The following is a 24,415-nucleotide window of genomic DNA, read 5'->3' as shown; positions in this document are numbered from 1 at the left end:
AAGAAACAAAGAAAAGAAGGTCATTGGAACAATTTTAACCAAAGAGAAGGCCAGAAAGAATCACAGACAAGCAGGACAGCTTTGAAAATTACATGTTAAATTTATTATATGTTTGAAAAGAAAAGCAAGCTGTTATATAATAGAGATTCATAGCTTCATATACAGTCTTCTTCTGTTCTACTATGTTTTATAAGAACATTAATTTTATTTGGTGTTTGTTAAGTCCTGGATTTAAAAAAACAGGCTTTTGAGATACCAAAAAAATTTCAAGAGAAAAAAAATGAATAAAATTTACAGGAAACAGATTTCAATCCAAAATAAAAAGGAAGTTCCTGAAAAATTATATAGGGATTAGATTTAACCTATGATTTAATTGGTGTAAGGAACTCCCATGTGAGGAAACTCCCTCTACCAATGCAGGCTGGCACATTCTCTTCAACTTGGAATCTTGGGCAGTTACCTAAAGACTAAGTGGTTAAGATATGTCTGGGATGACATAGACAGTATGTATTAAATTCTAGACTTTAACTCATATCTTTTTGACTTCAAGGCTGGGCTATCCTTCTTAAGGGAGGCCAGTAAACAGAGACTATTGCCTGCTTGTCAGAGATGTTGTATAAGTGATCCCTACATTAGGTAGGTAAGCTGGGCTAGATGTTCTGAGGTGGAGGCAGAGGGTCCCTTCCAGCTCTATGATAGCACAAGTCTTTGACATCTTATGCTATCTTATGCTATAAGTCTTATGCTTTTGAAGTGCTCAATGGCTTCTAAAGAGGGAAAGGGAATTGTTGGCTGGAGTGGTCAGGAGCATTGTATAGAGGAGAAGAGATCTGAGACTGGCCATGTTAGACTTGAATAAGCAAAAAGATGAGGAAGCAGTGTGTTCCAAGAGTAGCCATTGGAGGAGGAAGAGCAGAGAGACATGGACTTAGAAAGGAATTTGGTATATTTGGGGACATTGAAGAGATGCACCTAGTGGAATCACTAGGATTTGAACACAAGGAAGAGCTGAGAACCAGAGGCTGTGGAGAAATGGATAGGTAGAGAAAAATAGAATATTTGATTTACTGCTAATTTGCTGTTTCCATTCTTCCTTCAAGTTTGGATCTTTTCTTTCAATGGCTCTTTGACAAATCCTTTTTGGACCGTGCAGAAATGAAGTTCCAGTGAGTACTCATGGCCATTGCCTTTTGGTGTCTCTACCGTGTACATATTTGTAGGTATATATTGTTGGTATGTCATGTCAAACATGTATGTTCATCTGCCTAAGGCTATATGTTTGTATATACCTGCTTAAGCTTATGTTTACATATGTATGTACAATAGTAGGGGAAGGCCTTTACTTATACGTGTGATGATACGATGATAAGTGTCCTTGCCCTCCCTCCAGCTGCCACATTCACAAAGAGCCACTCTTTTACCCAGGTAGCTAGAGGGCTCAGTAGATAGAATGCTGGACTGAAGTTGGGAAGACCTGAGGTCAAATCCTGCCTTAGACACTTGCTGTCTGTCACTCATTGTGACCCTGGGCTAGTCATTTAACCTCTCTCTATCTCAGTTTCCTCAACTGTAAAGTGGGGATTATAATAGCACCCATCTCCCAGAATTGTTGTCATAAGCTCAGTCAGTAAACATTTATAAAGAACCTACTATATGCCGGACAGTATGTTCAGTACTTGGAATACTAATAAGAAAAGAATGACAGTTTCTGCCCTCCAGGTGCTGGAGGATAGTGGAAGGCAGCCCCGGGGGGCATGATGTTTATGGAGTTGTTCCAGGGGAGTAGTTGATGGAAATGAAGTAGAGCCCTCTATAAAGGGAGGCTTTGGGAAGAATATATTGTTCCACCCTCCAGCCCTCTAATCAGAGGGGAAAGGCATCTGAGGGTGCTGAGGAGGCTATGAGAATCAAGTGAGATAATATTTATAAAGTGCTTAGCACAGTGCCCAGCACATAGTAGGTGCTTAATGTTTTCTTCCTTCCTTCTTTCCTTCCTTCCTTCTTTCTTCGTGTGGGGAATACATTTAGATAATACTTTTTTTCCTCTTCCTGATTTTTTGTGTTCTCCTCCCTTTTTTTTTTTACCTCTTCTCTTTCTTTTTTTTTCCTTTTCCTATATTGATCTTAACTTTTACCTCACTGTCCATTTCTTTTCTTCTTTTACCTTTCCTCCCCTCGCTTTCCCCTTCTTTTATTCCTATGCCTTCTCTTACCACCCCCTCACCATCCTGATTTCTGGACCTTGCAGGTGTGTGTTCCTTCCTGACAACGGGGCCCTCTTTGTGAACTATGTCATCACCTCCAGTCTGATTGGCATGGGCAGTGAAATGATGCGTATGGAGTCACTTCTCTACTACATTATACGCCTCCTCTTCTCCAAATCTGAAGCTGAACGAGTAAACATCAGGCAGGTAAGAGACCTCTGCCTGCCATCCCTACTCCCACCCTCCACAGCCCAAACAACCTTTGTTTCTGCCTTTCTTGCATGAAGACCATAGCTTCCCTTCATTACCCTGATGAAGACACTAGGAGAAAGCAGCTGAGGGCCTCCAAAGAAGGGATGATGAACTGGGTATGTACAGAGGTGGTATGAGACAGTGAAACGATTCTCTTGGGAAAGCCATCTCTAGGGACATGGATCTAAAAGGCAGGGCAAAAGAGCAACAGAAGCAGCCCAATGGAGGAAGTCCAAAGACCTTCTGGATAATAAGAGTACCATCCTTTCCATTGTAGAGGCAAGTCAGAACTTTCAAGTATGGACGGGAATATTCCTGGATGTCTTGTGTCGTCAGTGTTGTGATGGCATATAGCATCACCTGCCCCATCATTGTCCCATTTGGTAAGTTCTCCTCCTGAGGGATGAGGGAATTCAACACCTAACAGTGCCTTTAGATTCCTCTAAGGTGTCTCTGATTAACCAAATTAGCCAATTCTCACAATGCAAGGACTTTAGATGGTATTTCTGGGGATTGGTAGCCTCTTAAGTGACATCATAAGGGGCTAAAGTGAATCATTAGTTGTGCCCCCCGACTCTGAGAGAGTTCCATAAGTGTAGATTTACCTCACACTGGCAACTTGACCAATTTTTTATTAGAAAAAGTCCCATCCAACCTCTGTCTTCCAGTCCTCAACCTTTTTCCACAGAAGTTGACCTGGAGAAAGAGCGAGCAGAGCAAAATGGAATAATATTCAACTTTAATTCCATTCCTTTTCTTCTGAGTGGCTAACCACAAATGCACCACTCTCCATGGTTCTCCCAATCTTATCTTCAACCTTGTGTCTGGATGTATAGTACTGATGGAAACACTAGAAAGCCTGATTTCACTTTCCTAGATTCCCCATCTGTATCCTTTTCTCTATCCCTCATTTCCAAACCTATTCCTCTAGTCCATAGGCTTTAAACTTTTTTTGTGCCATGTAGCCCTTCAGCAGTCCAGTGGGCAAAGCCTGTGGCCTGCTCCTCAGAGTAACATTTTTAAGTACGTGAAATAAAATATATAGGATTACCAAAGAGCCAACTATGTTGAAATATAATTAAGAAATTATTTTTTGAAAAGAAAGAAACAAGTTGGATCCCAGGTAAACAACCCCTGCTCTAGTCTAACCTTCCTCCCTCTCACTGCTTCATATCCTTTCCCTTCCCTTTTTTGCTTTCTTTCACTTTTTCCCTTCAGTAGTTCAGAAGAGACGGAGTGTGCTCCCCTGGTCTGTTAATCAAGCCACTTTTCCCATTTTCCTAGCTGTTCTTGCCTCTAGGGCCTTGAGAGGGATTGGTACCATTATTCCTTTTTCTATCTGCTATCATTTCCCCTACCTCCCAAATCAAGTCTGATCTCTGGAACAAGGTCAGGAGGTGGGAAGGAAATAAGGATTGACAGCTGGTCATAGTGACTCCAGAGGAAGGCAACAAGGGGATTATCAATCCTAAGGCAAAATTATTATGATATAAACTACAGAAAATAGAAGTTTACTTAAGTCCAAGTGAGCCACAAGCCTTTCCTATATGTCTTGGTCTCCATATCCAAATTTATTCCAAATATATATTTGCGGTTATTCCAGATTTTATTCTGAAGTCACCAATGTCTCAAGAATTCATCACTATTACCCCCAAGTCCGGGAGAGGGGGATATTAGTCTCTGTTCCAATGGAAATGCCTTACAGGTTAGAGGATAGAATTACTACCTTCACCAAGTGGACCAAGAACATTCCCATTGTTGTGAAGGCTTCTAGGGGCGATCTTCTTCCCTGGCACAAATTTAAAGGGTGAAAAATTAAGGTTATCCTCAAGTTGAAAAATGAAACATACATTTTTAACATATCCTATGCAGAAATTTATTTTGTTGGTGACACATTTATTATGAGGGTTTTGTTTTTCTTTTCCAGTGGGGGGAATGAAACGGTGGGAGATGGCAGGGAGAGAAAACAAATGCTTATTAATTGAAAAAGAAAGTAAGATAAATTAAAAGTTATATTAAAAAATGAAGTTTGTCCCTAAAAAGTACCACCAGTCCAATGTTCAGCCAAGGCTGTCTCCTGAGGGAAGTCCAGGGTATTCACCTCTAAATAGGTCCTGATTTTTATTTTTTCAGTTGGAATGTTTGGGAAAGAGTTCAGAAAGGGAAGAGGGAAGGGAAGTAGGCTTGGGCTGTCTGAGCTGCCTCTTAATGGGTCTCTCTCTTCTGTTCTTCCTCTTCTTCTCTTCCCTTCTCCTCTTCTAGGGCTACTTTATGTCTGTATGAAGCATATTACTGATAAGTGCAACTTGTATTACACCTACGCCCCTACCAAACTTAAAGAAGACTTTCATATGGTGGGAGTTTACCAGGTGATCCTGGCGTCCCTCCTTTCTATGTTCTGGCTGCTCTTCTTCTTCATTGTCCGTCTAGGTAGGGCCATTCCCATTTCTCTCACCAGTCCCATCCCCAATCCTTAAGATGTTTTGACTTTGTGAATAGCTGGGCTCCTAAGGTAACCAAAGTGAACTCTATGGTCATAGAAAATGCCAGTTGGGAGTAGAGGATTGGGTAGGTAGTACTTGAATTACTACACATTCCAAATGCTTTTACTGAGTGAGGCCTAGGGGTATATTCTAGACTCCTGGGGAGTATACATCAAAGATTACCCAAGGCTATTGTCCTGAAGGAGTTTATTAGATCACAGAAGAGAACAGGGGAAACACGGAATGAAATCAGCAGAACAAGTAACAGTATTTATAGATTGGAACATAGGAAAGAAAGGTTGCCTTGAATTAGGATTTAAAAGAGAGAAAGACATTTTTTGTTGTAAGGAATAGTTCTCTGAGAGGATGGTGGAGAAATTTAGATGATAGAAAACCAAAAGATATCAATAAAAATGTAGTTTAATTGAAGGAATTACTATATAAGCAAATAGATCGATAGAAAAATGAATAGATGAATGAAGAACTGAGTAAACAAATAAAAAACACATAGATAAATAAGAAGGGTACATTGGGTGGTTCAGATGAAGGAGGTTCCTACATTCATCTGGTTCCACTTGAGGAGAGAAAGAAAGTATTTTTTGTGCCTTTCAGTGCAGACAAACCTTGAAATACAACATCCCAAACTTAAGGTGTGTATTTTGTTCAGGTGGGATGGCAAAATAATCTGATGTCTGCTTTTGTCCCTAGAGATTCAAAGAGAGAAGACTGGGCTCCTCCAGGGTTGGGAGGACAAGGAGAAGATTCCCTTCCAATGTTCTAAGGCAGTTAAGCAGCCAATCAATCAACAAGTATTTAATAAGCACCTATTATGTGCCCAGTACAGTGCTAAAGATGAAGATTATAAGTCAAGTGGTTAGGATCACTCTGGAGATATTTGGAGGGTGTGGCTAGGCTTCTGCTGGGTATATTGTCCTCTCGGATGGCACCTGAATTGTGGTCTTGGAAGCAGGTTGAAGGGTTTGGGATGCTAAGGGGAAGGATGATTATCTGTGATCATAAACCCCATGATAGTTCTCTCTCCCCTTGTAGGTAGCCTTCATCCCATCACTCTCTTTACCTTTACAACCCTCCTCGCCTCCATCGTGACTTCCTTCGTTAGTCTTTGCTTTGGGAAGTTTTGGAGGAAACAGCATGACTCTGAGGTGAGCCCAGTGGCCCCTTCTTTCATCCTGGGATTCTGCAGCTTTCATTTACTCCCTCCTGGCCTTCCTTGTTCCAGGAATTGTTCCCATGTGTCATTCTGGACTGAAAATTAGAAGAATACTAAGGGGACTTTGCACTCCTATTCCCCTTCTCACTTTCAACTATATTTGTATGTCGGATGATATTTGGCAATGCTAGCTCGAAACCAAAAGGAGAGCTATCCTGTTCATTTGGATTTGACAGTCCCACTGGTTCACCTGAGTTTCAGGCAGGGGTTCTTAACCTCATGATCCAGAGAACAAAGTATACTGGTCTGTGATTTTAGCAATCCTGAAACCATAGAGGAAGAGAAGGTTGGTACTCTTCCCTCCCCACCAGGCTACCAAAGGAGATTGATCCAGGTCCCCAATTCCATTTTCCCCTTAGCTTCCCTCCATGATGGCCCTTCAGAATAGAAGAAGCCCATATCAAAGATTGCCATCTCTTTCAGGAACAGTTTGCCAACTATGCCTTTTCCTTTGGATCAGAGTAATATATTAAGAAGATAAGTTTGAGGGCTAGGAGAGGGCCACTTAATTGGAGACCAAACACCCCAACTAGATCTGAGCAATAAGGTCCTTGTATTCTCAGCTGCACTGTCTTCCTTTCTTTGCAACAGAGAGAGCCGTCAGATACAGACTCTAGCGGATTCAGTCTTCGAAGAAGTGCTTCTTCCTCTACCTTCATGTGTGATGTGAGTCATGCCCCTGCCCCTCTGGATGTGAAAGAGATTGGGGAGGATAGAGTGAGGATGAGTGAGGCACTGGTAGGGTCAAGATCTTGGGGGAGGCAGGCAAGCCATCATTGCCAAGGCCTGATGAGGTGGGAGAGGGATCCCATGGACTTCCCTCCACTGACAGACAAGGCATTGGTTCAGGGGAAAGACTCTCATGTGGCAGTTATAGTTAAATAGAAAAAAAAATCCAAAGGCAGCTGATTAAAGGTTAGAGACAGAGACTTGAGAAAGTGGAATCAGGGGAGATATAGACAGAAGTTCCCTTACCCCTCAGAAAAAGCGTGTAAAATGAAGAGCTACGTTCAGATGAGATCAGCTACCTTCCAATGAGATCAGGTGCTGGAGAGCCAGAGAACAGAGCAGAAAGGAGAGAATCAAAGTCTGAACAGAAGGGTAAGATATGTCTATCATTCCGACAGTAACAAATTGGGCTCAATATTCACAAGCCTTAAGAGAGCAACTTCTGTAACCTAAGGGAGAGAAAAAGTTGATGAAATAATTTTGAGTAAAGAAACTACCTCTCTTTCCACTCCTTTTCAATGAAAGCAATGCTTTCTGATATAGGGTAGTCACTATTATAATGCCTGAACCATGAACTGCTCTTGGATTAAAAGGTCACACCCATGAAGATATATTCAGTCTGGGTCAGCTCATGACAGCTTCACCCAGTGCTGTCCCACATGGCTGAACATTCACACCTGGCTATAATAAGTTCATCTATAATACAAGCTAATATATACATATATATGAATTCACAGCTATAATAAGTTCATATATAAGATCAAATATATATGTATATATGTGCATATATATATATATATATTCACAAGCCATAATCAGGGTACCCCTTAAACAAAAGAAAACATTTATAGGCATCTTAACTGTTTGAAAGAAGATGACAGCAATAGCAAATGATAACTAGCATTTCTATAGTTCTTGAAAGGGTTGCAAAGTGTGTTGCTCACAACAGCCTTGGGAAAATAGCAAAGTATTATACCCGTTATTGGCATTAGAATGTTCTGGACTTGGGTTTGAGTCCTATCTGAGAAAACTGAGGTTTGGAGAGCAGTCATGCAGACTGTCAGATAACACTCGAACCCAAGTCCAGCGCATTCTAATGCCAATGCTTTTCCCGCTACCCTCAAACAGCCTTAAACTCTCAAAGTGCATTATGTTAATATTGTTATTGTTGTAAAATATGTTGAGATTTTTCCACCCCAAAACCTCCACTAATCATTTGCTTTGCTGGATAAAACTGTCTGCCAGTGGGTGACATATTGGATATAGAGAGTCAACCTTCAAGACAAGAAGATCTGAATTCAAGTCACTCACCTTTGACACATGCTGGCTGTATGACCCTGACCAAGTCACCCAATCATTTAGTGCTCTATGCAACTTTTTTAAGACTAAATTACAGAGAAGGAGCTGACCTGCACTGGTAGAGGGTGCATCCTCATCCAGTAATTCCTTGTGCTAGTGAAATTTTATATCCAGTCCCTCCTATTGTAAAGTGTGATAATGTTGTCACTTTTTCTTTGCACACATATAAAGCATCAGGCTCCATGGAAATAGTTATCCCTTCCACATCATGACTTTCCCCATCGTGGTTTCCATATATCGTGCGTTGGCATAAGAAATTAAATAGGAATTTGGGAGGAGTCTTGCAGAAGCCGCAGATGACGTGCAAACACCAGCAGATGACACAGAAAAAGTTTAGAAACTCAAAAATGTATAAAATATATGTATAGTATTGTATCATATCAATACCCCATAAAAGAAAAAGAAAAAGTTCAGACTTCTTCTCTGGTATGAAGGGAGGGCCAAAAAATTTTACACGAATTTTTCAGGTTGCCAGGGTGCCATGCCCCTAACACCTGTGATGTGGAAAGGATAACTGTACTATCCAGTATGCAGAAAAGACCATGTCTATGCTCTGTCTGATCATCTGGCACCATTTTTTTAAATGCCTTCCTTCCTATAAGGACATTAGGAAGTAAGAGAAACCTCCAGTACCTCCCTTGCTCTTCTCCCATGGGCCTCTTTTGGGTTCCTTCAGTTGGTGCTGATCTCTGGCTTAAAGGGAACTAAGGAATAGAAGAGGTCAGATTTAGGGTTGGGAGAAAAGGGGGAAGCCTAGAGTAGTGGTTCTTAGCCTTGCTCTTTCCTTTGACCCACAACACACAAAAGCAACAAGGCTGGTGGGAAGGCAGTGTGGAATAATAGATAGACAACTGGTCTCAGGCTCCCAAAGAGCTGCTTCCAGGGCTGCCTCTAACACCTCCTGGCTATGTGATTCTTCTCAGTGCTCTAGGCAATGCCACAAAATCAATTAAGTACCTACTGTGTTCCCTGTGATAAGGGCTACAGATAGGGATTAAGTACTGGACCTGTGCTTTCATTGATATACAGGTAGATCCAGGTAAAGAAACTACAAATATTAAAGCAGTTCAGTACCTTCTTTGTGTTTTATAAATTTAGAGTTTCCCAGAGCAGGGGTATCAGACTCAAAGAGAAAACAGATCCCTGGGGCCACATATTAACTTAGAAAATCTCATATTAACATTATCTGTGTTTCATTGTATTTTCATCTGTTTTGTTAAACATTTCTCAATTCCATTTTTATCTGGTTTGGGCAGCAACATTCCTGAGGTTTGCAGGCTACATGTCCCCTAGGACAGTGAGGACATCCTCTGGCCTAAGGCACTTAAGTGATCTGCCCAGGGGCCACACAGCCAGTATGTGTTAAGAGACAGTACTTGAACTCAGCCTATGCTGCCTCTCAGAAGGCAACAGAGATGAAACACAGCACAGTCCCTGAGCTCCAGGAATTCACAGCTTACTAGGATTCAGAGTGGGGATGGTGACCACAAGGTGTTGGTAACAATCCTACTGACTAGCTGTTTGAAATTAAAGCTGCACTTGCGGGCATAGCCTAAATTCTCCCATGACTCCCATGAAATCCCACCTCCCTGTGTGTTTTCAGTAAGAAAAGCAGTAACCTAAGAGCCCTGAACAGGAGTGACATAAATAAGACTTACTTTTTAGGGGATATGTGGGGAGGGGTCAGGGAATCAAGGCTCATGGAGCTTAAGGGATTACATCACTCCCTGCATACTGGGGCATGAAGCAGGAGAGTTTAGGACACTGGGAACAAGCCGTGAATCATACCTGGATATGACTTCCTACTCTCTTTCCTTTTTCTTGTCTGGGGGGGGCCAGTTGTATGTGGCCCCGGTGCTCCAGGAACTAGAGATGAGCCTGACTCCAGCCACGTCTCCGGGCCGTCAGTCCTATGGTACCATGAGCAGCCAGCTGGATGCCTTGGATAGGGAGGAGGAAAGTGGGCCACAGAGCTTTTCATCAGAAGTGGAGAATGCCGAGGGCGAGTTCCAGGAGGGGCTATTAATAGAAGACCACAATTAATAAGGATCACCCATCACCACCACCAAAGGTGCTCCCATACCAGGTGGAACGTCAGCATCAAGAGAAGAACATGGCAGGGAGTAGAAGGGTAGATCCAATCTCCCCTTTCCTTTCAACCCACATGCCCACTCCCCCAAATCCTCTAAGGCTGCCAGTTGTAATCCTGCCTCCATCCCTGGGCATTGGCAGGTTGAGAGATCCCAGTCGTGCTTGACTGGCTAGAAAGTAATCTGGTGGAAGATGCAGTCTGGCCCCCTGGCATGAAAGTACTAGCAAGTTCCATGTCTCAGAAGGGACAGCCAGTGCCTCAGAGCTAGGAATTGATATTTGCACCTCCTTAAAAGCAGATGAGAGAAAAGAAGAGCAGGAGAGAGGGGTCCAAAGGGGTACCTTGTCCTTTTGCTCAGCAGCCTCTGAAAGCTCTTCTCCACTTTGTTTGCCTTTTGGAAGATCTGCCACTCAAATAATTCTTTCAGCACTCCTTCTTCCCCTGGAGATCCAAAGAGATCTCTACTGTTCTGTGGCTGGCAGAATCATCAAGGAGCAAGAGAATAGGTTGGGCTGTCCAGCCTTAAGAAGGGGAACTTCTGAGTTTCTCTCACCCCAGGATAAGAAGAAGATGCCTCCTCAAATTCCTGGGGTTGGAGGTTTTCCCCAACAAAGAATTCATGAGGAAAAAATATTCTCCCTAAAAGGAAGGGATTCCTGTGGCCCTTGAGGCCTCATCCTAGCCAGAAACTATAGATATATGAATAGCCAGAACCAAGGATTACACTGAGGGAATTCTTTTGGGTTGTCACCTGTCTGACCTCCACTCCTCTTCTTCCTCTTTCCTGCCATTTGCTAGATTTCTCTGGGCAGAGTAGTGTTGAAATAAGGTAAGGCGGAGGAGGAAGAGAGGGAAGACAAGAGATCCTTGGCTCCATGCTCAATGACCTGCCCAAATAAGGGCAGGAGTCAATAGGAGTAGAATCCTCAAGAAGATGTTAGAGTCCTCCAAACATTTGTAGAAGTTGGGGGATAAAAGAGAAGGAAGTAGGCATTCACCCGAAAGTATTGAAAGCTGTAAAGCATTGGCCATCCCATCCCACATTCACCCAGGAATTGATAACCTCGGTCAGTTCCAACAGAACAGGGTAAGGGTGGCAGCCATGTGAAATGTTTCCTGCCAGCTGCCATGTGAGTGCCTCTGGTCCAGGACAGGACCAAAGGGACTAGCAGCTGATGGTAAGAAGCCCCTGCCCAAACCCTAGGATGGTGACTAACCCCTGTCCCCCAAATAGGACGTCATGCCTTTCCTGTGTTCAATCATCTCTCCAAGCTTCCCTTTGCTGGTCTCTGTCTTGTCTGGGAGGGGGACCCAGGTGAGGTATTACTAAGCCAAAGGGAATAGAAACAATTTCCTATTTGTTGGAGACTTCTGCCTTCACCCCCATGTTGACCCATAGCCCAGACGCTGCTGCTGGCCGCTTTTTCTTCCAGCCTCCCTCGATCCCCAGCAGAAGGAAGCCTAGAACGATGGATGGGAAGCGATCATCCAACTTGGACAATGAACACCTGCTATCTTAAGTCATGCTACACTCATCTATGTTCCCAAGATGGGCTTCCTTTATCATTAATGCTGCTGTCTTCTTGGGGCTTAATCAGTTCAAAGTCTGAAGGAAGGGGCAAGAGGAGGACTGTGGGAAATGGACATTAAGAACTGTCACTTCTACCATCTCTCTCGACTCCCATGCAGACAGCTCTGGGATATAATGCGCTGCCACATGTACTGGGCCTTGGCAGTGCCACCCAACAGTTGGTACAGGAAGTAAAAAAAGGGTACCTCTGGTGATGTAGTCAGAACTTGGGAATGAACCAAGAAGAGTGTTTGTTCCTGAGCTCTGATCTAATGCCTCCCTGTTGGGGGAGAGGAAAAGTGGGAATAGGATACTCTCTTGAAGACCTGAATGACCCTCACTTATTGACATAGCCTCTGGAATTTTCTTGCCAGTTTCTCAGTATTTGGAAATCCTCAGACCTAAGAGAGGTACTTTAAGTGGCAGATGCACCAGTTTCTAATGCAAGGAACTATCCTATTACACATATGTACTCATGCACCCAATCCCATTCTGGTGGAAGCTGGAGCTCTGGTGGTGAAAAATGCTCATTTACCCAAAGTGCTTTGCCTATTCTTTGGGTTGAGCAGGTAGTACTAGAAATGGTGGAGAGATTGGGGAAAGGAGGGACCTTATCCCAGAGTGGAACTGGGTTATACTGATGGAGCAGGGCCAGGAAAAAGGAGCAAACTGGGAGAGGAGGAGATTATAACTTACTCAAACCCTAACAGCAAAAACTAAGCCAAAGGGCTTTATTTTTTCTCTTTTAAACCAGCTAGTGAGGGGAAAGGAAGGATCCTTTCCATTGCAGAGCAGCCTGGGGAACCAAGGCTAAGTGCTCTCTGGCCTCTTCAGGCTTTCCACAGGTTTACACCATAGAGTTTGGGAGCCCCAGGTCAGTCAGATCAACAGCATACCCAGAAGGTAGCCAGGGATGCTAATTTCTTAGGCACACTCCCATTTGTTACCTGCCCTCTACCTTGGTTTCATTCATTCATTGCACCTTCATCCTTCTCCCCCAGGAGGGGACCTTGAGAGTGAGGGAAGGGGATCCAGTTTTACTTCATGTTCAACACAAGTGGAGTTGATTCCAATCCATCTGGTAAATGAACAGGGCCACCAGGCACAAACACCACTGGGCTGGGGCTGGGATTCAGTCCCACCTTCACCAACAGCTGAATAACAGGTTTGATGAAGTCTAATTTCAGGGGAAAAGTGGTGTGAAGATTAGGGGACTCAAGTGTAATTTGTCTCCCTTCCTTGGACTGTATATATAGCCAAGCAGTCTTCCTTCCCTTCAAAGCCATTCTACATATGCTGACACAAATCTAGTCATCAGCCTTCCTTCCTGTTACACTCCGTTTGTCCCCTACATCCCCTATCCACCCAAGGTACACCTCCCCAATTGCTCCTATAGAATACATGTATCCTATGTCCTTACCCAATGATACTTTTCAGGCCCCTAACTTTTCCTTTTATCCATGTTATACCTTAACTGTCTTATAAAGTCATCCAGTTGTATCTATTCCACATAGGAATATGTGGAAACACCCCAACCTTATGTTCCACATTCTAAAAAACACACACATACCCTCACATCTATTCCATATCTTAAAAACTTTAGCCATATGTTCATTCTCCCCAATCCCACCCTACATCGATTCAACAACCTCACAATCTACACATCCAAATCGTATACACATTTAAGCCCCTTGGAATGTGATGCCCCACATTCACTCTTTTGGGAGAATTGAGTATTCTTCTGGTGAGGGGAGGGTGGAAACTATGTCTGGACTCTGTCCTTGAACAGATTTCTTTGGGAGCCAGTTCCAATTGGGCACCCTCCTCCAAACCCCTTTTCCTTTTCTGTGCCCTGGTGCAACCCTCCTGGGTTCCACTGGTTTGTCTCTCCACTGTCTCTGGAAGGAGAGGCCTATTAGCATTATGTCCACTGGGAACTCTGATGAGGTGTCTGACTTACCCCCCTGGCTGTCATCACTCTAGGAATGTGCCAGAGTTCTGTGACCTTGAAATCTATTGCTATTACTGTGTCTTGAATAAAACAAACTCCACCCACTTTCCTGCCTGGCTCTATTCCCCTACATCAAGACAGTCTGGACAGGGTCAGGACTTTCTGTTTATAGGATAAAACTTTGCCTTGTTGCTTCTGGGAACTTTCTCATCCTGACCTGTACTGGTGGGACTAAGTACCCCAACAGGGTGGAAATAACAGTCTCCTACTACCAAGGTCCAAGAGGCAGCTCAGGGGGAAGGGAGAGAGGAAACTAGATTTCTAGTTGCAGTCAGGGAGCAGATAAGAGTAGAGGAAGTGGCAAATTTATGAGGGGAAACAAGACATAAGGACAAGTCAAATTCAGAAGGTGGAAGGGAGGACCTGATTGAAGAACAGATAACAAAAAGATCAGATATCAGAGCCACTGAAGCCAGAGATAAGGACTTGCCCCAGTTTGTATTTCAGTGGGGTGGCCACCCCCCATCCCTTTCCTCCTAATCAGGTTGCAGCTGGCTTTGTTCAGAGCTAATAGCACATGACCACTGAGTTGGAAACTGCCTTAGGATGCTTGTCTCCTCACGTGTTATAGGACATAAACCTTAAAGATCTGGTTTAGCCCTATCATTTTACAAATGGGTAAACTGAGTCCCAGAGTAGTTAAATAAATTGCTCAAGGTCACATGTAATAGGATTCAAATTCAATTCCTTGAGAACATTTGAGCCACAAAGTTTTCCTTCTCCAAGTACCTACTTTCTGAGGGGCTCTCATCACATTTGTGTGTGAGGCAGTAGATCTGGACTATGACGCGAAAAGAATTATGGAGTCAAGTACTCCTCACATTATCGTTATTCCCACAGAGCAAAGTGGGTGACAGGTGCTGTCCTGCTGTCACAGAAGGCTTAAAGTAAATTAGATGCCTTTGCCCCTACTCTTCCAGTTCCCAGTGAGACGACAGTGGGAAAGGCAGTTGTCAAGAAATGCAAGCCTCCTCTCTTCTTCCCCAAGCCTGTCACTGCCTATCAGTTTCCCTGGCTTTGATGGGGAAAGTAGTGGAGATGGCCACTAAAATTCACTGTGCCTCATATATGAGAGACTTCTTATTCCCTAGCTTGTCTTTACCCAGAAAGTGATCGTGTGCTTCTTTACTGTATCCATATTCTTATACAGTTTTAGTGTAGCATCTCTACCACTCAGCTCTGAATTCATGTTGATTACTAAGGTCAATATAACAGCATATTGGATGACACATGGTACTCACTAGCTGTGTGACCCTGGACAAGTCACTTAACCTTGGTTGCCTCACAAAAAAAACAAAAAACAAAAAAAAGGGGTGGGGAAGAGTTTATTGGATGATAAATATACCACATTTGGCTCAAGCCCCCATCCCAACTCAAACATTGTAACTTTTGGAAGCTGGAACTTCCAAGGTCATCCAGATTTAATTTTCATCAGGTTAGTTGACCAGATAATCATCTAAATAGCATGCATTTAAAAGACAAAGACAGGCATTTAAAAAAGCAAAGTAGTACTCTCAATATATATGTACCTACCCACCCAGGAATTAGGGTCTTGTCCCTAAGCCAGTAGTGGGGAAAACATTTTCTTGAGATTCACATTTTAGTGTGGGGGAAAAGTAGGGTAAATGTCTCTTTCACAGCTGGAATGAGAGTTGGGAAGATCCACTCTTGTAGCACCTAGACTCCCATTCACAGTTTCAGGTTTAGCTGCCACTTACTATCTTGGTCACATCACCATAGACTCTTAGTTCTCCTTAGCTTACTCTCAGCAGCCAGAATGCAGACCTTATTTGTTTTATCTTTGTTGTTTTGTTTTTTGGTGAGGCAATTGGGGTTAAGTGACTTGCCCAGGGTCACACACATAGTAAGTGTCAAGTGTCTGGTCTGAGACCAGATTTGAACTCAGGTCCTCCTGACTCCAGGGTCAGTGCTCTATCCACTGTAGCTGCTCCTCAGAATGCAGACATTGTCACCCCCTTCATGCACAGAGTGCTCCTATGACCAACCTCCCCACTCATGCCCTACTAGTCCCTATCACTCTTGTGACATAATCACATTGCATCACAGTCACAGAGTCCCAAAGAATTCCTAGGCATCAAAATCATATATATCCTCAAAACCTAGAACCTTGTGGGAAATGTAGTCTTTCACTTGGACGTGACTCTATTGTAACAGCATTTCAGAGCTAGAAGGAAACTACTCTAACTTCCTCCTTATGTGGATGATGAAACTGCATTCGGTATTTGATTTAACATTTATTAATAACCTACCAAGTACAAAGCACTATGCTAGGTGCTTGGGAAGACACGAAGTTTAGATGATGGTGCCTTTTTATGGGGATTATAGTCTGGTAGGGGATTATGACAGACACACAACTATAATGCATAAATACATAAAAGAAATGCAAACCAAGTACCATCTGAGATTTAAGAGAAAAAAAACCATTACTGACTCTTGGTGGTCAGAGAAAGCTCTATGAAGGACACAGCACTTGAGTCTGGCCTTAAAGAATGGATAGGAATTCAACAAGCAGAAAGCAGAGGGAACGCTTTGAAGGCATAGGATACTGGACAACAGTGCAGAGGCAAGAAAGTACATAGCATGAGTAGCTCAGAGCATGGCAGACAGACTAGACCAGTTTGGCAGGATTGGAAAGTTAAGTTGAGGGAACAGTATGGGCAAAGATTTGAAAATTTGAGTTGTACTAGATGGTGGAGAGCCTTGAATGCCAGGTTAAAGAGTGTGAACTTTACCCAATAGACAGTAATCCAGATGTGGTCAGACCAGGGCAGAATATTAATGGGACTATCACTTCCCTCATTCTGGACACTGTACTTCTATTAATGCAGCCTGAGATAGCAGTTTTGGCTGCCATATCACTGTACATATGCCTGGCACATCACCATCCCCCAAATCCCCCCCCCACACACATACCTCCTTTCTACCTCTTATTCTAAGAACTATAATCAGATCAATATTGCCATTGCCTCTGAAAAGAGTGTTTTGATGGACTGCCCTTTTGTTCCCTTCACAATCTTTATGACTTCCCAGAAAATAATTCCTTTTCTCTGTCACCCTTTCCCTACATGTGCTGTCTCCTCTCATTAGAAAGTAAGCTTCTTGAGGGCAAGATCTGTCTTATTTTTATATTGTATCTCCAACCCTTCACACAGTGCTTGGCACATAGTAAATGCTTAATAAATGCTTTTTGTTCATTCATACCAATGTCCACTAGAACCCCTCAGAGCCCCTAACATATAGTTGTGCATTATTATTTTTAAACCAAAGTACAGAACTTCATATATCTTTATCATTTCATCTTATTATCTTCAACCCAGCATTTCCATCTGTCAAGATCTTTTGGGATCCCAATTCCATAATCCAATATATTAATTCTCTCTCAGCTTCATGTCACCCACCAATTTGGTGAGCATGTTATTGGTAAGCATATGTCTTCATAAAAAGTTGCTGATAAAAATGTTGAACTGAATATGACCTAGGACATAGCCCCAGAACACACTATTAGAGACCTACCTCTGGGTTATCATTGCATCACTCTTTGGGTCTAATCAGTCAACAAGTCTCCATCCTCTTATCATGTCATCTAGCCAACATGTCTCCAATCTTGGCCACAAATATATCATGCAAGATTTTGTCAAAGGCTTGCTGAAATTCAGAGGTATGATTTCTAGCACATTTCCCTTATCTATGAATCTAATAACCTTGTCCAAAGAAAGAATGTGCTTAGTTTGGTATGACTTGTTTTTGATTATTAAAAAACATTTTGTTTTTATATCACCCTTATTTCCAAATAAATCCCTCTCCTTCCAATAGCTAGTGGTCCATGCTTTGTAACAAGGAATAATAAAGAAAAAGAAAAAGAAAAGCAGTGCAAGAAAACTAACCAACACATCAACTGTGCCTGACAACATATGTTATATCTCACTTTCTCAACACAAAAGAACCAAACTCTACTGGATCATAACTATAACTAATCTAAAGGAAATTTAAAAGTTATTAATAAGCATGTATCATTTGATAGATTTAAGAAAATATAGACCATTGAGTTTGAGATTAATTCTTGGCAAAACACTAGAATGGATTCTTTAAGGGATAATTTGTGAGCACTTAGAAAGTGAAGTGGCGATCCCTATGAGCCAGGAAGTCTCACTAAAAATGTCATTCATTCAACCCACAAATATTTATTAAGTGCCTACCAAGTGGAAGGCCCTGTGTGTAGGGGCAGATATGAGGTTTAGATTATACCCAGTCCATTCTCTCACAGAGCTTGCAGTCTAATTGGGAATACGATGAAAACACATAACTATAACATGCAACATTACATGATAAATATATTAGATAGTTTCAAAATTATGTGTTTTGTGAAGTCCAAGAGGGAAGAATATCTACTCTGTTTCTGATAGAAACCATTCTCTCCACCCCTATATCCACATGCCCTATATCCCTGCACCTCTCCACCCCCACCAACAAGAAAGCTTTTGAGGAGGAAAAGGAGTAGAAATTCTACAAGTAAAGAAGTCCTAGTTTCCTTCAACACCCAGCTCAAATATTACCTGTTACATGAAGCATTTCTTTATCACTCCAGCTGCTAGTGCTCTCCCCACCCATAGATCACCTTTTTTCTATTTTGCATATATTTCACCTATATCTATATATGTATATCTCCCCCAAATATACTGTAAGCTCTATGATAGCTGAGAATTTTTCACTTTTGTCTTTATATTCCCAGCACTTAGTGCATAATAAAGTGCTTAGTAAATTCTTGATTGATTGGATTGATTTAAACATGAATAATATAGTCAAAGAAATGGATGCATGGTGAATGGGAGAGAAAATGGCTCAAACTGTCGAGAGTGTAAACTGTGTAAAGGGTAAAAATGGCATAATAAAAACTAGAAAAGCAGGGTGATACCTTGAGGAGGGTTTTGGATGCAAGGCAAAGGGAGCTTGAAATTTTCTCAGGTCAGCCATCAATCAATAAACATTTATTAAATGATTACTCTATGACAGGTACTGTGCTAAATGCTGGTGATACAAAGAGAGGCAAAAATAGCCCCTGCCCTCAAGGAGCTTATGTTCTAATGGGAGAAGACAACACAAAATGGAGCTGGGGTGTAGGGAGGATATCAAAGCCCAGAGGAGACATCCTAATGGGAGACAGTCTGAAAATAATTAGGTACATACAAGATGTATTCAGAGTGATTGGAAGGTAATATCAGAAGGGAAAGAAATCATTAAGGATTTATGAGTGACATGACTGTATGCATAAGAAAGACTAACTATATGCAAAATGGGTTAGTCAGGGGAGACTAGAAGCAAGATCTATTAAGAGGCTATTGCAATACCATTCTGTGGTATTTAGAACCTGTTCTAGGATGGTGGCAATGAGAATAGAGAATAGGGGACAAGCTTAAGAGATAATGCAGAAGTAAAATAGATAGGACTTGGTAACTCACTAGAAAGGAGAGATGAAGCAGAGGTATGCCTGGAGCCAGCTCTACCAGCTCACAGAGCTGATTGTCACATTTTCAGTGTGAGCACTTAGCACCTCAAAAATCCACAAATATTACAAATCAAGGGTTAACTTATTGTTTTGTTGACTGTCTAGACTTAAGTAGTGTTAATGATGCAGATTAAACTTAAATATATGTGTGTGCTTATTTCCCATCCCCACCCCAAGCCTGGTTATTAAACATTTTACTAGCACACTCCTATATTGCTCTATAAACATTGCTTAAGTTCAGGAGGAAAGGAGTAGAAGATTCAGGGAATAAAGCCTAGAGGCCTGTTGACTGCAGGCTAACAGTAATAACAATAACTGGCATTTATATGGTGCTTTAACATTTGCAAAGTTATTATAATGGATGGAAATCTATTATCTCTTTTGAGCCTCACATCACCCAACGTGAAGGAAAGAGTCAAAGATAACACCAAAGATTGTGAACAAGGAAGAATGAATGGTGCTACAGCCAGAAATAATGAAGTTAGAAGGATGGTTAGGTCTAGGGGAAAAGATGATAAATTTGATTTGGGACAGATTAAAGTTTAAGGAGGGCAGCTAGGTGGCACAGTGGATAAGACTGCTGAGCCTGGAGTCAGAAAGATCTGAGTTTAAATTCAGCCTCAGACAGTTTACTATCTGTGTGATCCTGGGCAAGTCACTTAACCCTATTTGCCTCAGTTTCCTCATCTGTAAAATGAGTTGAAGAAGGAAATGGTAAATCACTGCAGCATCTCTGTCAAGAAAACAAGAGTTGGACACAACTGAAATGACTAAACAACAACAACAACAAAATTTAAGAAAATTAAGCTGGCATGAAATTCCTAAAGTGAGATCTTATAGGCAATTGAAAATGTGGGTCTGAAGCTCAGAAGAAAGGTGCAGGCTGGAAATATAGATTTGGAATCATCTGCAGAGATGTTCTGGGAGAGGCAGACATTGATAAAGAGGAAAGGATGTTAAAGAAGCAGAAAAGGAGAGTCTCCACAGGTAAGAGTAGAAACAGAGTAGTCTAGTGTCCCTGAAAACAAGAGTATCAAACAGGAAGGAGCTGTCAATTGTGTCAAAGATAACCAACAGGTCCCAGATGGTGAGGAAATGGGCGAGGGGAGCAATTGGATGAGAGGAGGGGGTAGAAGGGAAGAGGAGAGAGAAGACAAACAAGGAGGTAAAGGGAGGGGGAGGGGAGGGGAGCAGAGAGGAACAGAGCCTTTGAAGAATGAATTTGGGAACCAATAAATCATGCCAGACTAATATCGTTTCCTTTTTTGACAGTGTTATTAGACTGGTAGGTAGGGAAATGCCATAATATTAATATACCTGTATTTCAACAAAGCACTGGGCGAAGTCTCTCATAGTATCATCATGGACAAGATGGAGAGCTATGAGATAGGTGGTAGCCCTACAGTTCAGTGGATCTGGAAATGATTAGACAACTGGACTCAGAGTATTAATGAATTAATAGCTGGCTAGAGGCAGGTCTCTAAGGGAGTGCTCTGTCCTTGGTGCTATTCATTTCATCATTTTTATCAATGACTTCGCCATCTGTGCTGTCATTTTTCTGATCAAATCTTCATTCAGATGACATGAATCTGAATAGAATTAAGATAACCAAAGATCTCAACACAATGAAATTCAACTGTATCTAATAAGAAGAAATCTAAAAAGAAGAAATGTAAAGTCCTAAAATTGGACTCAAAATAAAGATAAGTATAGGATGAATGAGACATGGCTAAAAAGCATATATGAAATATATATGAAAATAACTTAAGGATTTTAGTGGACTACAAGTTTAATATAAATCAACCTTGTAATGCAGTAGCCAAAAAAGTTGTAGGCTACATTATAAGGAATAATGTCGAGAATGAGGGAGATAAAAATCCTGCTATATTCTACCCTGGTCAGAATACATCTGGAGTACTACATTCAGCACTAGACAGCATATTTTTGAGGAATATCTTGTAAAATTGAACATATCCAGAAGAAGGAAGGAAGGAAGGAAGTATTTATTAAGTGCCTTCTACATGCCTGGTACTGTGCTAAGCACTCAACAAGTATTATCTCATTTGATTCTCATAACAACTATGGGAAGTCTGATGCTATTATTATCCTAATTTTAGAGTTGAGGAAACAGGCACACTCATGAGTGTGACTTGAATGGTGAGGAGACTGGAAGCTATATGAAGTAAGGAAAAGTAGAAGAAACTGAAGATGTAAAACCCAGAGGAGAAAAGACTTAGGTGGGTGGAGGAGGAGGGGATCAGATGGCTATAACTACTGTTTTCAAATACTTGAAAGGCTGAAAGAAAGAGCATGAGCATTCAGTACATCAAGAAGATTATGCCATCATTACAGGTAATCACCCCATGGTGTCACTTACATCACATATACATTAACATCACATGTAGTAAACACATTATAGCTCAACAAGCTGCTTCAATAACTAGATTCTGGATTTTGATATACTAGGGGCTGTTAGATGGCACAGTGGATAGAGTGCCGAGCCTACACTCAGGAAGATCTGAGTTTAAATTCAGCTTCAGACACTTACTTACTAGCTGTGTGACCCTGGGCAAGTCATTTAACCTCTCTTTGCTTCAGTTTCCTCACCTGTAAAATGAGCTGGAGATAATAATAGCACCTACCTCCCAGGGTTGTTACGAGAATCAAATGAGATAATAATTGCAAAGTACTTAGCACAATGCCTGGCTTGTAGTAAATGCTATATAAATGTTAGCTATTATTATTATTATTAAAACTCCTGAAGACTCTATTACATGCACATATAAAGATGATACATGCATGCTCATAACACAGAAGCCAATAAACACGAATAGCAAAATATAATAGTAATAAACCATAAAACATACAATAATAATTGATACATGCATCAACATTAACCGACACATGCAGTAATATCCAAGGCATACATTACATGCACAAACATTAGTTTTTTCTGGCAACACACATAACCATTGTTCCAACAATGCAAGTTATTCTAATCATTGGTTGAATGGTTCTATCACTTTTGTGACCTACTAACCTTCCCACACTTATACCTGAGACAGTATCACAAGGCCACCATCATCATCTCAGCCAGGCCCCCTAAGATCATAGGATCACAGATTCACAGGTATCCAACTCCCTCTTTTTATAAAAGAGGAGACTGAGGCCTGGCAAGTCAGTGATTTGCCCAGGATCACAGAGGTGGTAAATAACAAAGCTGGGATTTGAACCCAGGTTCTGTGGTTTTGAATCCAGTACTCTTTCCACTATTCTCTTGAAGTGCCGCCATATCTGTAGGCCTGCATTTCCAAGTCTGAGATTATAAATAACATAGACTGGCTGTCAGGATTTTCAAATCCTGTAGATCATCTCAGTACCCTAAGTGTCCCCACAGCTGAAGCATTAAGCTTTGTTCTTACCTTGAACTCATCTTGCAGTCACTGTCGGACCTTCCTACATTATTATTATTATCTAAATTCATCTCTCCTCCAAAACTTAGTTCTCTACACACTGAAGGGGTTTAATAAATACATGCTGTATGGCTAAGGTGGAAATATGTTTTGCATGACTTCATGTGCATAATCAAGAAGTGAGGGGAGAGAGAAATAGGAGAAAATTTGGAAGTCAAAATTTTTTTAAATAAATGTTAAAACAAATTTTAAATGTAATTGGGAGGGGCAGCTATGTGGTAGAGTGGATAAAGCACTGGCTCTGGAGCCAGGAGGACCTGAGTTCAAATCCTGCCTCAGATACTTACTAACTATATGACCCCGGGCAAGTCACCCCTGAAAAAAAGGTAATTGGGAAATAGTTAACAAAATAAATAAAAATATATTTAAAAAAATAAATAACTACATGTAAATGTAAAGTTTGACAGGGGTCAATAATGCACAAGAGGTGAGCAATTTTGAAACTGAAGGATACAATTTGCAAACCTTACCTAGAGTCCACAAATACCTCATCACAACTCTGGCAAAAGAATCAGGTCACCAGCCCCCCAAAATGGTGGAGATGGGAAAAGTGACAAAAGATATTTGGTTATACTGGCGAGGTATGAGGGCAAGGAACCAGGATGGGTAGAGGATACAGCATGTTGTAAGGGAAAGAATACTAGTCTAGGAGGCAGATCTGGTTTATCTTAGTACTGACCTTCATAGCAGCTTGGCTATGGACAGATCACCTAACCTCTCTAAAGTTCTGAAGATCTTGCCCTACTGTGCCACCACTCAATGTGGTGGTATGATTACCAAACGAGACTAAGGAATAAAAGGGCTGCCACTGCTACTTACTACTCCTGTGAGCTTGAATGAGTCACATGCCTCTCTGAGTCTCAATTTTCTTATCTGTAAAATGAGGGGGTTGGACATTGAGGACCATGGTAGCTCTAAATTAATGATCTTGTAACCCTGGTCCCAAAGATTGAGGGCTATGATTGTTGGGGAAGGGTGGAGTCCCTCAAAGCTCTAAATCAGTGATTTAATGAACTCTCTAGAGACAGCCAGGTGGCACAGTGGATAGAGCACTGAGACTGGAGTCAAGAGGACTTGAGTTCAGATCCAGCCTCAGACACTTACTATGTAGCCCTGAGCAAGTCATTTAGCCTCTGACTGCCTTAGTTTCTTTCACTGTAAAATGGGGATAATAACCTACTTCCTAGGGTTGTTGTGAGGATCAAATGAGATAATATTTGTAAAGTGCTTGGTACATAGTAGGCACTGAAAAAAACCTTTGTTTCCTACTTTCCTTTTAATGATCAAAATGGAGAATAATCAAGACAGGGAGTCCAAGACAAAATCCAGCAGGGAAAATAGTACTCGGGTCGTAAGCATCTGAATTTAATTTGATGGCACAGTCTATTTTTTTTGTTCATAAATCTTTGCCCTGAGTACAGATTTTCAACTCCAAGAAATTTTGGTTTGACCTTCCCTCAACCTAACCCTCACTGTTAGAACCCTTT

The 24,415-nt window shown here is 41.7% G+C and overlaps 1 protein-coding gene across 1 annotated transcript in view; it reads left to right on the top strand.

The window, feature by feature from the left end:
- TMEM63C (transmembrane protein 63C) overlaps window positions 1-13,966 on the top strand; it is a 75,158-nt gene extending 61,192 nt beyond the window's left edge. Inside the window, exons 17-23 of the mRNA XM_027844866.1 lie at window positions 1,101-1,166; window positions 2,249-2,411; window positions 2,734-2,839; window positions 4,719-4,886; window positions 5,990-6,102; window positions 6,762-6,836; window positions 10,098-13,966. Coding sequence (XP_027700667.1) covers window positions 1,101-1,166; window positions 2,249-2,411; window positions 2,734-2,839; window positions 4,719-4,886; window positions 5,990-6,102; window positions 6,762-6,836; window positions 10,098-10,301 — 895 coding nt within the window. The 3' untranslated portion in view covers window positions 10,302-13,966. The remainder of the gene's footprint in view (window positions 1-1,100; window positions 1,167-2,248; window positions 2,412-2,733; window positions 2,840-4,718; window positions 4,887-5,989; window positions 6,103-6,761; window positions 6,837-10,097) is intronic.
- Window positions 13,967-24,415: the final 10,449 nt, after the last annotated feature.

The sequence above is a fragment of the Vombatus ursinus genome, unplaced genomic scaffold (genome assembly GCF_900497805.2).
Source record: "Vombatus ursinus unplaced genomic scaffold, bare-nosed wombat genome assembly UNPS02014945.1, whole genome shotgun sequence".
Classification (NCBI taxonomy): Eukaryota; Metazoa; Chordata; class Mammalia; order Diprotodontia; family Vombatidae; genus Vombatus; species Vombatus ursinus.
Note: the sequence above shows the minus strand (reverse complement) of the source record. Positions and strands in the feature narration are given on the sequence as shown.